This window comes from Panthera tigris, chromosome A2, assembly GCF_018350195.1.
Source record: "Panthera tigris isolate Pti1 chromosome A2, P.tigris_Pti1_mat1.1, whole genome shotgun sequence".
In the NCBI taxonomy this organism is placed as follows: Eukaryota; Metazoa; Chordata; class Mammalia; order Carnivora; family Felidae; genus Panthera; species Panthera tigris.
The window spans coordinates 125,660,089-125,675,910 of NC_056661.1; the positions used below are offsets into that span (position 1 = coordinate 125,660,089).

The 15,822-nt window shown below is 41.8% G+C and overlaps 1 protein-coding gene across 3 annotated transcripts in view; it reads right to left on the reverse strand.

Annotated features, from left to right (window-relative positions):
• The window catches only part of AOAH (acyloxyacyl hydrolase), a 167,213-nt gene that overhangs the window by 79,867 nt on the left and 71,524 nt on the right, over window positions 1-15,822 (reverse strand). For all 3 annotated transcript variants that reach the window (XM_007078576.3, XM_015535929.2, XM_007078575.3), the window contains exons 10-12: window positions 14,913-14,961; window positions 13,640-13,688; window positions 11,659-11,753 (exon numbers count right to left, since the gene is read on the reverse strand). In XM_007078576.3, the coding sequence (XP_007078638.2) occupies window positions 11,659-11,753; window positions 13,640-13,688; window positions 14,913-14,961 (193 nt within the window). The remainder of the gene's footprint in view (window positions 1-11,658; window positions 11,754-13,639; window positions 13,689-14,912; window positions 14,962-15,822) is intronic.

Genomic DNA, 15,822 nt, shown 5'->3' on the forward strand with positions numbered 1-15,822 from the left:
CATTTCAGTGCTTTTTTTTTTTTTTAGAGAGAGAGAGACAGAGTGCCAGCATGGGAGTGGGGTGATGGGGGGCAAGAGAGAGAGAGAGCATGCAGCCTCCATGCTGATGTAGGGCTTGATCCCACAACCCTGGAATCATAACCTGAGCTGACATCAAAAGTCAGACACTTATCTGACTAAGCTGCCCAGGGGTCCCTCATTTCAGTATTAAATGAGATAATACTAAGTACAATGCCTGGCATTTGGTAAACATATGGTAATATTTGCTTAATGTAATTATTATAATTGTGAGTTAATCTATCTTTCCAACTAGACTTTAAGCTCCTTGAGGTTAGAGACGGCTTTTCATGTCTATGGCCTGAGTTGTTCACCCTTATCTATTTTCTGTGCCTTTAATAATAGAACTCCCACAGTGTTAGCTGGGCACATGGCTGTACTTCCCAGCCTCAGTTACAGCCTAGTGTGAGCATGTGACTGGGTTCTGGACAATGAGGTGTGTAAGAGAGTAACACATGCCACCTCTGTGTCAAATACTTCCAGAGGATGTGTGTGTCCTCACTTGGTCCTTTTTCCTTCCTACAGGAGGGAGGTGAACAAAGCAGGAGCAGCCACCGTGAACCCAGAGGTGGAAGCTGCATGTTGAGGATGGCCGAACTATCCTGCCAGCCCTGGAGTGCTTCCCTCTGGATTATTATATGAAAGGAGACCACATTTTCATCTTAAGTCACTTAATTTGGCGATTCTTTGTTACAGCAGCTGAACCTATACCCTGCTTGATTAATTACTAGTCTTTTAAGAAAGGCTGACCCACCTGCTATTCTTTCTGGCTCTCAAATATGTTACCAACATGCAAACGTGACCTTTTTGATCCTTATCGATCTATTTTTTCTCGGGGTCTTTATCAATCAGTCTTTAAATTATTGGCTCAGTGTTGCTGTCCTCAATTTCTCTTCCTGGAATCTTTGGACCTTCTCTTTCAGAATGCTCCCCTTGGTTTTCTTCTAGGAATTATGGCTTAGCCAATCTGACCAATCTGTGAGCCATTGCCTTGAATAGAAAATCCCTAGGAAATCACTCAGAAGCCAGGCATTTGGCAAGGGCTAGGCTGGGTGATCTCTATTCTTTTTACCCCAAGGAATGGCATGGAGGGACTTAGCTGAATGAACTAATGAATGACTGGAGTGTAGCAATCAATTCCAGTCATCCAAAATTATTTCTAAATGCCAGGGTTTTCCTCTTTCCACATCCTAACTGATTCAAGACTCTAAATGTTTTTCCTGTGATGAGTCAGTTTCCTGAGACCCAGTTTATGGTTGAGGAACTTGAGGGAGAGCAAAGCTAAGTGGTAAATATAATTAACTAGGGGGCAAGAAATTACATCTAGTCTTCGTAGCGCGCTGGATCACACAGGTGTTTACCGACTCATGCTGCCTCTCTCTGAGCAAATCTCCATCTAATGTGCTGGGAGAGCAGGCATATGGGCTGAGTAATTATAAATGCCTTTCAGAAGTACGGTGCTTAAAATAATTTCCTCTTATAGTTTTTCATAACACCGGGTGTTTGTCTTTTTAATTCTTGCAGAAGGCAGTGAGGGCTAAGATCACAAATGTTTTCAGAAGAATGAGCCTGCAACAGCATCCTACTTTGCTGGCAGATAAGAGCCCCAAACGCTCACCTTGAGTGGGAAGAAAAGGGCATTACATTGATCCGGCCTCAAGGCAAGAGCCCGTCTGGCCTGTGCCCGTGAACAGAGAATGGGAATAGAACACTCTGTCTCTTGTGGCCTGATAGCTGCTGGAGAAAAGGATTCACCATGGTGAATACAACTCTCTTTTTTGGGCAGAATAAATGAGGAGTAACTAGAATTGAGACTTCTCTTCTCACTGTTTAGCATCTTTAATCTACTAGCCGGCAAGGTGTCTAAGGGGCAGAAAATATAATTTTGTCCAATTTTACTGAACTACAGTCTTTCCTCATCTTGAAAAAATAATAATAATAAAGTACTCTAATTCTTAAGTATTTCTGGAGTTGACATGAATCTAGCCGAGGTAGAATTTCCATATTTTATGTGCACCATGAAAATCAGCCTTTATGCTTAATAGAAGCTTTGGGCTCACTGTTAAATCCAGAGAGCAGGAAGCAGGGCAGGTTAGGGAGAGTCAGGGTGAGAGCTTTGATACTTGCCTGTGCGGTCTGTGGGCTAATAAAGGTCAACCAAACTTGATCTACACACTCATCTCAAAGAGTCCAATGAAGCACATGTGGGCTTGAAAGACTGGAGCCGCTTTGCTCTTGGGTGAATATGCATTTTCTGCAGCCAGATTAAGGATTCATTTTGTCCTTGACACAGCACGAAATTCAATCTGCGCCTACTTACCCTACAGACAACAGCCTGCCGGGGGTCGTGCTAAGATTTTATAATAGTACAGGCAACAGCCTTCGCTAGCAACATAAACATTTGGGAAATTGTATTTCAGAATCTCTTCTCCCTCCTCTTTCCCCCAGCCCCAACCCGTCATGCAATTCTGGTTCAGTGAAATGCAGCATTTAATATTTTGGAAATAATTTTCGAACAGATGGGGAAGAGGCAGGAGGGCAGCATCTAATGCTGGCCTTGATGATCTCTCTGCCTCCCTTCCGTTCTCAACAAAACATCTCAAGCAGTGAATGTTTTTCCTTTGAAGGAAAAAAAAAAAGCACGAAAGTGTTTTCAAATCCACTCGTTTTTCTTTGCAATCTTTCTAAGTTGAGATCTTTCCTGTGGCACGGGAAGCTTATTCTGGATCTGACTACTAGGAGACCTCAGAGAGAAGCTAGGGTTGTTTAAGGAGGGAGGAGGGGAAAAACCAGCTTTCTGCCCTCAGCCGAATGAGGCTCAGAACCTTTGTTTCTGCAGAACCAGTAGGGTGATTCTTCACACTCTCTTTATTGAACTACAAATATCTTTCCAGATGAACACACTCCTAATCTAATTAGCTGTAAACAGGCCTCTCGGGTGCCACACTGCTTAACTAGAGGATGGCAAGAAGGGCGGAGAAGAGGAGGCTGTGGCAGGAAAGATACCCACCACTGTGGATTCCTTTCCATAGGCACAGTTGGGATGGGGTGATGTATTTGCAGCAGTGTTTTCTGCTTTTAGGGAAGCAAAGGCCAAGAAATGTTGAAGTCTCATAAAGGGCAGAATTATGAAACAATGAGTAATTGGGTTTCTACAGCACTTCCCTCTCTTTCCAGATGATATGATGTATTCCTTGGCACAGGAGAGAAAGCCAGGGCACCAAAAACGTGGGGTCCTGAAGGGTTTTGGTTGATGGTACCTATTCCCACTGTCGAACCCTGAGTGAGGCCACACAGCTGGGTGTATGCCACAGTTCCTTACCCGAGGAACCTTGAGATTCAAGCATCAGTCACATGCCTTCCTCTAGCTTCTGGTAAAATCCCATCTTCCTTTTTGTTCCCTATCCTTGGTGTCAGCAATGATTAATCTCTTCAGAAACTGCCTTTGAGTTCTAAACCTATGTAATCAGTTGTGTGTATGAAATGCAACTCCAGTGTAGCCAGTCTCCTGTATTAAATCCCTTCGGTTGGAATGCTTTTATTTTCCTGATTGGTCCCTGCTAAATGTTGACTCTGACCCTGACTAGAAACCCAAGGCTCCATCTGCTGAATTAGCCAAAAGTTTGGGGGCTCTCTTCCTTTGTGGTGACATTACTAAAAGACTCTCAAATAGTTAGACCCACGGGCAGAGGGTGCATTCTCAGTGGACACTCTCTTGGGGAATCTCACACATTCTAATATGCTCTGGAAATCTTGGGTTGAGAGGCTAGTCCACACTATGCTGAAGGAGTCCCATTTTACCCTAAAACATTTTATCTTAGAGTACCTCTTTCCTGGCATTTATAGATGTAAAGAATTTGGAAAGCCACTGCGGTACTCCACAACCACTTCTTTCTTTTGTAAATCCTCAAAATTTGGACATTAGAAGCAGTAGGAAAACTGTGACAATGGTTCTCAAAATACGGTCTGGGGGATCACTGGGGACCTTTGAGACCCTCACCAGGAGTTCATGAGCACACTATTTTCATCATAATACTGAGACTTGATTTGCCTTTCTCACTTTCACTTTTATTTCACTCATGAGGGTACAGGGTAGTTTTCAAGAGGCTACATCCATATATATTAAAACAGATTGAAGAGGGAAGCAGATATAGGGATCCAGCTATCTATAGGCAGATACCAAAGAGATTCACAAAAGTGGGAAAGAAAACTACTCTTCTAACTTATTTTGTTGTTTGTTTTGGAAAATAAAGTTATGTCATAAAAATATGCCATTTATATTGATGTATTTCTTATTGTTATTGTCAAATGAATTAATGAATAATTCATGGCTGAACCTTCTGACCGCAGAGGGTGGTGGGCGGAGGGAGAAGAGGTACAATCAGATATGATTCTTCTGGCTGGGCAGATGTCCAAAGCTGGCTCCCTATAATGAGGTCTCTGAGAGGCCCTGCTGGGAACATGGGACTAACCTCACAGGCAGCTAGTGCATTCTCCTAACCCCATCTAGTCTTTTAGGTTTCATGCTCCAGGCCCTGGTCATCTGGAGGTTACCCTCCACAGTGAAGTCATCAGCAGGCGATCTTCTCCAGGATTTTTAATGATCCAGGCTGGCTCTCCCTTCCTGGGGTCCACATACTTGCCCCGGGACACACACTTTCTTTCTTGTTGCCTCAGTCACCATGCTTACACTATTCACGAGAGTGTCAGACACCAGCCCTTGTGACCCCAGTCTCTGGAGACAGCTATCTGAGTCTGCTAGTGGTCACCTACACTGAGGGGAAAACATGTTCACCCTTCCCCCAAGGGGAGAGCTGAGCTCCACTGCCATGCTGACTCCAGCCATTCCCTGCCTCAACTCATAGACCTCCGAGGTTGGGCCTTAAGCTATAGGTTGCAGAAATGATTTTCACTCCCTTCTTTTGTATGTCCTGTGGAAAGTGGGAATAGTTGGGGCCTCAGTTGAAACTTAGGTAGAAATAAATACACCAATTTGTAATATCCTATTATAAAACTATCCCAAATTTCTGATGAGATAGTCATCATTATTTATATTTTTTAGATGAGGAAATTAATTTCAGAAAGGATAAGTGGCTAAGCTAGGACTCGAACTCAGATCTGATTCAAGGTCCAAAATTACTTTAAATAGAGATAACTTAGGGGCTGGAAATGCCCCTCTGGGCACTTGCTCTTGACTCAAGGTGTCAGTTTCATACATGGCTCTCATGCTATCAGTTGGGTGGCCATACATCCCAATTTGTCTGGACCAATCTAGGTCAATGCCCATTGTCCTCATATAATTATCAGTCATGATCCCTCTTCTCTCAGGTTTGGACAACAAATTACAAGTTCACCATAACCATTAGGGGTTGGGGGTATGGTGCAGAAGAACCAGAGGCACCAGAAATTTCTTAGGGGGACAGACTCTTCCAGAAGAGTCTTCAAAAGCTGGCTTTGACACTCTAGGGAAGATCTGCATTAGAGGGGTGAAGTCAGTGAGGCAGTCTTTCCAGATGCAGGGATGCCTGAACAGCCCTGAGTAAAGCCCAGCCAGGTGGGACACTGGCTCTGGAGGGTGGTCTCTTCAGGAGCTGGCTGTAAAGTCCACAGGGTGGGAAGGGTATGAGAAAAATACATGTCTACTGTTAATTCCAGATAACTTCTGCATTTGTCCTTTTCTTTTCTTCCCCATTGTACTCTTGTAGCTTAGGACACTTTCACTAGAAGATGAACAACTAGCTGGTCTCCTTTCCTGTTTTCCTCCCAATCCAATCCATCCTGCTATTGAAATCGGAGTGATTTTTCTAAAATTCAAATAAGACTGCTACTATTTCTCAGTTAAAAACCCTTTGGTGGCTTCCTATTGCCTTCAGGATAAACTCTGAATTCCTTAATGTGGCTTCAAGGGCCTTTGAGATCTGGCTCTTATGCACCTTCCTAGACTCTTCTCGTACCTTCTCCACCTTGCTCCCACTTACCATCTAGTTCAGCCACACTAAACTTCCCAGAATGCTGAACCCTCTTACTTGTGAGCCTTTGCGTGTGCTATTTCTGCTGCTAGCACACTCCTCACTGCTAGGACCAAACTGCCTGAATTCCTTCTTTCCTTGGGTGTGGGGAGTGTGTATGCATCACAGCAGCTCTGGAATTTGCTGGTTTGCATTTCCCCCCAAGGCCTGAAGCCCTCTGAAGACCTGGTTCTTTCCATCTTCTTCACCTCTGTGTCATTAGCCCCTATCACACGGCTTGGCACGCAGCAGGTCCCAGGTTAGTATTTGGTGACATTTTGTTTACTTGCCACAAGCATTAAAAGCCAAATAATCAGGGTGCCTGGGTGACTCAGTCGGTTAAGTATCCGACTCTTGATTTCGACTCAGGTCATGGTCTTATAGTTCGTGAAATCAAGGCCAGTGTCACTATCAGTGCAGAGGGTACTTGGAGTTCTCTCTCTCTCCCTGTCTTTCTCTGCCCCCCCACCTCAAAATAAATAAATTAATTAAAAAAAAATCCAAAAGCCAAACAATCAAAACACAAGACATCAGAACTCAACATACCTCATGGATGTCTGCTAGGCACAGTACTCATGCATACTCTGACTCCCTGTGCAAATGAGGAGGTTGTATAGATAATAGGTTTTAAAAATGAGAAGTTTTTTGGGGGGTGCGTGAGTGGCTCAGTTGGTTGAACATCTGACTTTAGCTCAGGTCATGATCTTGCAGTTCGTAGGTTTGAGCCCCGCATTGGGCTCTGTGCTGACAGCTCAGAGCCTGGAGCCTGCTTCTAATTCTGTGTCTCCCTCCCTCTCTGCCCCTCTCCCCACTCACACTCTGTCTCTCCTTCTCTCTCTCTCTCTCAAAAATGAATAAATGTTAAAAAAAATTTTTTTTAAAATAAATAAAAATGAGAAGTTTTTTTTTTTTTTAAAAGAAGTGTGATCCATAGTAGCCCAGAAATGAATCAGCTCAATATCCAGTCATGAACAGATGGTTCAGTAGATTATGGCTTGTATACTGAAAAGGATACTATAGAACCCTGACAAATATAATGAATGTAAAGACTAAGTAGCAATGTAGGAAAATGATTATAATTAGTGCTAATTGAAAGAAAGAAGAATGGCCAATTGCATACTTGCTACTCTTGTGACTACATAATGTGTGTGTGTGTGTGTGTGTGTGTGTGTGTAGTGAGGGTGGAGTTCTGGGAAGGAGAGGGAAAATACTTCTAAATTTAAGATGGTGGGGATGTTTTTTTTTTTAACCTCTCAAAATTGGTTCTAATATTGATTTTAAATCTTTTTTTACCCCAATAAGAATAATATTAAAAGAATACTTTTAAAAACCAATCTGATACTCCAAAGTGTTAAAATGGTTCTCTCTGGGTGGTAGAATTAAGGAGAATTTTAATGATTTCTTAATAATTTCTATATTTGCTTATTTTTCTCCATTGAATGTTTAACATTTATTATTAGACAAAATCAATACTACAAATATTTACTTTCTTTTGTCTCTCTCTTTGGGAAGATATACTTCTTTCCCCATTATCTTGGGCATGGCCGTGTGACTTGCTTTGACCAATACATTGATGGTGGACATGATGCAGCAAATGTATTTGCATAGGGGGCCTTGCCCTCTTGCATTTCTGCCACTACCATGAAAAGAATATGTTCTGGATAGATTCTAGGAAAAACCAGGAAAAATGAGAGACACGTGGAACAGACCTAGACCCAATCTTTAGCTTGGAGCCAAGACCAACAGAGTCTAAGTTAGGACAGCTGACTCTAGACAACCCACAGATGTGCGAGTGAGAAGAAATGTGGATTGTTAGAAGACATTGAGACTTGGGGTGGTTTGTACAGTATTATTTTGAGAAATAATATTTTGATAAATCTTCATTTTTAATGCTAACTTTCTAAGCAAAATCTCTCTTTTATTCTTGTCACATCTTCCATCATATAAAAGGCATTCCACAGAAGTGGCCCAGGCTTGGAATGACTGTGCTAAATTTTAGCTTGAAGAAGAATGTTAACCTAGGGAGAACTTCTAAGAACACTAGAACATCAGAGGCTTGACGACAAGGTGACAAAATGACACTAGAACTGTAGTGTTGTCCCTAGCTTCAACGTATTATCAACATATTGGTGAGATTCATGAATCCCAATTACTATTATGCCCGATCTGTGTTCCACATCAGCTCTATGTTATTGTCATTCTCATGGTCATTTCTCAACACTACTTATTTATTGCCAAAACGTGACAGGGGATGGGGTGGGAACTACAGGTTTCCCTGGCTATCCAAAAGCGGAGTGTTCCCAAAGCTCAAGTTAGGCCACATTGCTTTTCTCAAAGACCTACGTTAGTATGGTAACAGCTTTTTTCGTGAAAGTGAAAATATTCTTTAGATTTCTTTTGCTTGGCAAGAAAAGGGGACTAATATAGGTCTTCTGTAAAGGCAAAGAGGCATAAAACAAACTTTCAGAAAGCAGGGCATACCTATAACCTGAACCCCAACCAACAAATGCCAAGTTGCAGGATTTCAAATCAGTTTGTTGTCGCAAATCCCAGATTAAAAAATGTTACAGTTCAAATCCCAATTGTCAGAACTCCAGGATGGGGCCAGCTGCTGGGCTTTTGAGAGTGATTTCTTTTAAAGTGGCTTCTCAGCGGGTCTTTCTCTTCCCCAGAAATTTAGCACACTGCAGAACGAGCTGCCAGTTCTGGTGAGAGTTTGTGAGAGGCCGTTCTTTCCAGGAGAAACCCAAGGTGAGAGGCACCGTTCACCTCAGCCTCCAGAGGCCTGGGTGTGGGGTAAGGAGGACAAGCACCAAAACATGGACCAGTTTGCTTAGCTGCCACCACTGCCCTACATGAGTGCACGTCAATCTCCTTTTTATTTGGGTTGAATCTAACACAGATCTCCAAAGTGTTTGCACAGCCCTCAGATCACTGAAGCCGTATGGCCTTGCCTGAGATTGTTCCTACCATCATTTATAGAGTTTCTGGTTACGTGGTTTGTTCAAGATGACAATGACAGAAAGTGATTCTTCCACCTGTTGGCTGTGTGGCCTTAGGCAGTCTACTCAACCTCTCTGAGTATCTGTACAGTGAAGTTACGTTCTAACAATACCTACCTCAGAGGGCTTTTACAAGTATTAATAAAGCAGTACTTTGGTGTTCTTTAGCTATTTGCTCAAAACAAAACACAACAATCCCCCAAATCTTGGATTACAATATTTGGTACATACAAAGTACAAATCCACTGAAGAAAAATAAGAAAAAAAGTTACCCAGTGTTCTACGATCCAAAGATACCAGTGTTAACATACCAATCTACAACCTTCTAATTATTTTCTGTTTTTTTATTTTTTATTTCTAAAATTTTTTTTCTCATGTTTGCTCTTAAAAGTAATTCTTTGATGAATACATGTATATAGATTCTTTGGCGAATGATCATTTTTAGAGGTAAATTTCCAAATATAGAATTAATGGTCCAAATCACAAATGTTTTAATATCACTTTATATGTATTATCAAATTGCCTTTCAGAGAAGTTCTAGCAACATAAACACTGTTGGTGAATGAACATCTCCATTTCACTATATTTTTGGTGAAACTAGTCCTTTATCATTTTTTAATCTTTATCTGTTTAACAGATGATAAATGATATTCCATTGCTGTTTTAATTTGTCTTTCTTTTGTTATTCTTAAAGATGAAACTATTTTTCTTTTCTTTTGCATGGATGTTTGTTTATTTATTTATTTATTTATTTACATCCAAGTTAGTTAGCATATAGTGCAAAAATGATTTCAGTAGATTTCTTAATGCCCCTTACCCATTTAGCCCATCCCTCCTCCCATAAGCCCTCCAGCAACCCTCTGTTTGTTCTCCACATTTAAGAGTCTCTTATGTTTTGTCCCCCTCCCTGTTTTTATATTATTTTTGCTTCCCTTCCCTTATGTTCATCTGTTCTGTATCTTAAAGTCCTCATATGAGTGAAGTCAAATAATATTTGTCTTTCTCTGACTAATTTCACTTAGCATAATACCCTCTAGTTCCATCCACGTACTTGTAAATGGCAAGATTTCATTCTTTTTGATGGCCAAGTAATACTCCATTGAAACTATTTTTCTATTTAGTGGTTATGTTCTTGATTATTAAAAAATAAAATTTATTATTTCCATGCAGGAACTGTTTGCTATTAGGGGATTTAAATGTTGCCTTATATTTTATAAATTTGTCTTAGTTTTTCATTTGTCTTTTAATTTTATGGATTTTTTGACATTGCATACATTTGAAAATGTTATATAATGAAATCTAGTAATATCTGGAATGGTAATCTGGAATACTTCTTAAAATAATTTGTTTTTTCAGAAGGGCATATGTCTGTTGTTTTCTGAATCTTTGAAAAACTGAGAATAAATTTCTGTGGCCCTCATGTAAGAACAAACAATATCTTGGCAGTTAGGGCCTTTTTCACACACAATCCTCAAAACATCATAGAAACCACTCCACTATTTTCTGAAGCTTAGAATTGAGAGGTAAGTCTGATGCCAAAAGGATTTTTTCCTCCTACTGTGTACCCTGTTTGTTGTTGTTGTTTTGGGGCAGAATGATCGCAAGATGTTTCTTTATATTTGGAATTAAAAAAGAAAAAACAAGACATGGTAAAGAGATGGTCTATTTGATACTTTGGCCTGGTGCTCAGTGCAGGTTTGGGATTGAAGACAAGGATTCTCTCAACTCAGGAAAGTTATCTTTTATTATTTATTTTGTCACCACTTCCTCTCTGGCTGATGTGTTCTCTTTTTTGGGGTTCCTATTCGATCTCCAGAACCCATCTGCATGCCTCTTTTCTGAGTTCCAGAATTTGCCCAGCCGGTGGGCTGGTTTGCCTATCTTACTTTTTGCATTGTCCAACTTGCTAGTCAGTGTTACCACTGGATTCTCACATCAGGTAATTACTGTTCTTTCTCCCAAAAGTAGTCTTTCCTGATCTCAAATTGCTCCTTTTTCATGTGTACAATCTTCTCTTGACTATTGTTGAGAATCTGAATTTAATATTTTACAAAATGTCACTCTCTCTCCTATAGCAAGCTTTTTTTCAAAAGAGCACTCTTCTTTTGAGATCACGAGCATTTTTTTTATATGTCCAGATGTTTCCCTGTCTGCTCATTTTTACAAAGGGAGGGCTTCTTCTGAGAAGAAGAGGTCAAGAAAGAATTTATAATTCCTGTAATTTAATTTCTCTGAATCAGAGTTTCAGGGTTCCAGGAGAGGAAAAAGGGAACCATACCCAGAGATGGCCATATGACAAGGGCTTCCCCATTGTGCCGAAGTTTCCTTTCCACCTGGCGGGGCATCATCCCCCTTCTCTAATGGACAGGATAGTTCTTGTTATGAACCTGTGGTGACAATGCCCTCACATTTCTTATCACATTGTTTGAAATGAACTGAGCTGAAATGGCTGTGGATGTGCCTTTTATAGCAGATTTTGCTGAGGAGGGAAATTTGCACCTGTTTGGAGTTGGCATCCCATTTACAGAAAGCAAGGGGGAGCAAACACAAAGGCCAGCACATCCGGGATGATTACTGCCAAAATTACTTACCAAAGACATCTGTGAAGCTGTGATCCATTCGGGAGAGATGTGGAAATGAGCCCCTGCTGAGTCTCCTAGCAAAATGATTCCCCTGGGCTGTGAACCTGGGTGGGACAATTTATTTGCATTATTTATGCACTCGAGTAGTTTGAGCCTCCAGACTGGGTGGTTAGGAGACTAGATACCCTGGTGTGTATTTCATGCACAGAGCATCATAACAGTGATGCATTGCCGCTTTTCAAGTGTTGGGGAGTGAGAGAGATCACATTTTGGAGCTGAATGAGATTTCTAGGCCATCAGAACTGCTAGCTAAGCTGTACAGATGCAGGTGTGTTTCCTAGCTCAGCATAAAACAAACTGCTGTGCAACATCACGAGTGAAGGATGGATGAATAAATAAATCAAAACTTTATCTGAACTCAGAAATACAACCTAAATTTTAGTTTTGGAAATTGCTCTCTTGAATTCTGTTATAATTCATTTGAAGAATTCCTCTTATCATGGAGCAATTTTGATTCTTCAAAAATGTTATGGTCTTTTAAAGCCCTTAATCCATGTACACAACAGCACTGGATGGACAATCCTGGCTGATTCATGGGAGATGAACATAAAAAGGTACCTGCGCAGGCCTATTTGGAGGTTAGGAATCACTTAATCTGCTTCTGAGGCCCATCTACACAATCCATTTACTTGTGGGTGATGCATGTACTCTTTTAAATCCCTTAAGATGCTGAAAGAATCAACTGATGCCTCCCAGAGTCAGGGACGCCTCTCTCCCCTAGCTCCAAATCCCCCAAATCATGCTGGAGGATTGTCTAGCCTCATTTCAGTGGCTCCTTATCTTGGGCTTTGGTGACAATTAGCTCTCGGACTGAATGCTGAGTGACTGAGCACCTGGACTGAGAAGGTCCAGGACATCCAGGAGGGCTTGGGATGTGGGGTGTCCAAGAGGCTTCCCACAGTGATCCCAAAGCCTCACATGAAGATCTTTCGCTTAGATCTGAGTTTGTTTATTTATTTGTCATTTGTTCATTCATTGTTTATTCATCCAATAAACATTTCTAAACTGCAAACTATGCACTGAATCTTTACATTTTCTATTCCCTTTCTACCCCTCTGAGATTTTAAAGACAATTAGACTAAGTTGATTGAGGCCAAGGACTGTATCACGTTTGCCCAGGAAAACTCAGAGCCAAGTATAGTATAGCCTTGGTGCAGAATAGGAATAGGTATTCAGGAAATATATGTTGGATGAATGAATGAATGAATGAATGAGTGAATGAACAAATGATTGAAATCCTTTTAAGTTTTACGGAAAAGCATTGCATAAACATAAAGTGGTGCTACCAGAGGGTATTGTTTGAGATACTTTAGGTATCACCAGGAGCATATTTTCAGTAGTGTGTCGGTGATTATAGGTTTCTCCTAACAGTACTGGTAGCTCAGATGTCTGGGGAATTTGGGCTTTAGAATGCAGAGCTTTTGCTCAGCTATTTTTGGGAACTCTCAATGGCTGTAACTTGGAGGTCTCCCTCAAGTCACCCAGAAACGAATCTTTAGCCCAGTTGACACAGGGACTCAGTCAGTATAAGCCTGGATGTCTGACCTTGTAGTCTATTGAGAAGGACATGAAGAATATGAGAAATGATCACCTCTATTTGTTTTCTTATTTGCAGAAGCGCTAGACTTCAGTTACCTTGTACTCTCCTACAGCCCTTTCTGGCCTGATCGTTATGGTTTCCAATCCCCACATAAAGGAGTCAGTTAAACAAATTCAGTTTTGCTTTTTCTAGATCCATTTTCTCCTGTCTCCATTTTCTGCAATCTTGTTCATGTCTTTTTCTGATTTTTTCATGAAAATAAAGGTCAAATGGTCAACTTTAAATTGTAGCATCAGGCATTTCCTCACTTTGGGTGGTCTGCTCCCTTCAATCTGACTCAGTCTAGAAAAGTGTCCTGTTGTAATAATCACACGAATTTACAATTCATACCTTCACAGAACTTCTTCTCATATGGAATTCCATCTTTTGGATCAACACCCTTTAAAAGAGAAATGATGAGATTAGCTGTTTGTTTTAAGATTTATGAGACGCATACACTGAGGCCTTCCCTAATGGCTTTAAAAAGTACAAAGGCAAATCGGTGGATAAAACCCATTAATGTCTTTTGAGCCCTTAATTCAACGTAGCAACACTGTGTAAATGAGGTGGGCTTTAAGGAGCTGGGGCAGGAATGAGGAGGGATCCAGAAGCGGGACTAGCAGATTCAGGGCAGCGTCTGGAGTGCTGCAGTGTGACCGCGAGGGGGCGCTGTGGACCCACCGGGTGATGGGGCCACAAGGTCAGTGTGTATTCTGCAGTCTCTGAGCTGGAGCTCTAAGCGTCCTGACATCTCCACTTCCTAAGGACTGATGCTTCCAGAGCAGCGATTCTCGCCAGGGCTGGATCCCTCCCCACTCCCACCCCCCATGGACATTTGGCAATGTCTAGAGACATGCCACAACAGGGGGAGGGGGAGAGACTGGCATCTAGTGGGTAGAGGCCAGGGATGCTGCTGCACATCCTACCATTTCCAAGGGACCTGAATTTCCAAGACTCCAGTACTTGGTTGGGATTTCTTCTATTGTTCTAATTAATTATGTACTTTCATACTTGATTTTGTATTTTGGTATTCTTTTCCTTCATGAGGACTCTCAAATCCTATGTTAGCTCAAGACATCACAAAACGTGGGGCTGCTGCCATTGTTGTTCTCAGGTAAGTGCTTAGCCTTCCTCCTTTCTTCCCTCTTTCTGCCTGAAAGCTGAAAATCTGATATTCATAGAGAACTGGGGCACCAGCATTATTAGATGCCTCAAGAGGTGGGTAGTGGGATAACTACAGGGGAGTTTCCACCCTGCCTGGCTAGGTTCATGAGACAGAAAAGAAATGGCTGGATGGCGTGGTGGCAGCAAGAGGTTTGCTCCAATAGCTGGGTCGCCTTTGGTAACAGCGTTCTTTATTTAATGTCCTATGACCGAACACAGAATAAAGGGGTTAGCGGTGGGTGATCTTAGACAAGCTTAACGGGGCTTTGACTGAGAGACCCTCAACTCTCATCCCATCACTGACATCATGTGTGATTGGAGTCTATCCTCCTCTTTCAAGTTGCAGAAAAAGATTTGCTTTTGTCTGTCACCTCCTTCTTTAGGTCTGACTAAAGCCAATAGGTTTTTAAGGAGGGCAGAAAGCAAGAGAACAGGGTTAAATTTGAATTTAGTTGCTTACCCAAATGCCATTACAGTTTGAATCCTCATGTACATCCCAGTTATCTGGCCTAAGAGGAAAATATCAACATTGGTTTTCAGCATATACTTGTTGCTCTGTGAATATTAGCTGAATGAATGAATGAATGAATGAATGAATGAGTGAATGAGTGTTCAATGAAGTGTCACCGATAGACAACAGGTTCTTCAAAGAGGAGTGACACACATTATTGTCAGTGGCACACAGAAGGCTCCACTTGGCCTTGTTGCCATGATCTTGATTTTGGATATTTTCTGGGCACCCTGGACCAAATCCAGCCTTTTAACAATGGCCTATATTCATGCACTGTGTTGTTGTGGAACAGTGCTGATGGGCAGAGTGAATGAATCTGCCGTCCGCCTTATTTACATAGGCGAAGCCATTACAGTGATGCCTCTAAAATCCCACACATCTGGTAAATTGAATGCTTTGGCTCTGTAATCACAGCTAAAATGAAGATTGGCGTATCCCCGCCCCCCCCCTTTTTTTTTTGGCATATCCAGTTTTTGAACATCAACCTGGGACTAAAATGTGACATGTGCTCCATTCACAGACCTCTGTCCTCACTCCTAGGGGGAGAGGCTGCTGTTTCTGGGCTCAGTCCTGTATGCAGAAGTCGTGCAGAAGGCCAGACACATGTCCACCATAGCCTGCTGCCTTGCTTCTCTCTCCCACTAGATGGTAAGCTCCGTGAGAGGAGGCCCTTCTGCCATTTTGTTTACTGCCCAACATGAGGCAGAGTGTTGACAATTAGCAGGTGCCCGATGAGCACTTCCCGGACAGATGATGAACGAATGCTGTTCTTTCCTCACTGAGCTTTACTTCAGTAGGGACAAGGAGGTCCCTTGTCTCTGTAAATACAAATCCCCTAGGCTGGGGATGGGATTACACC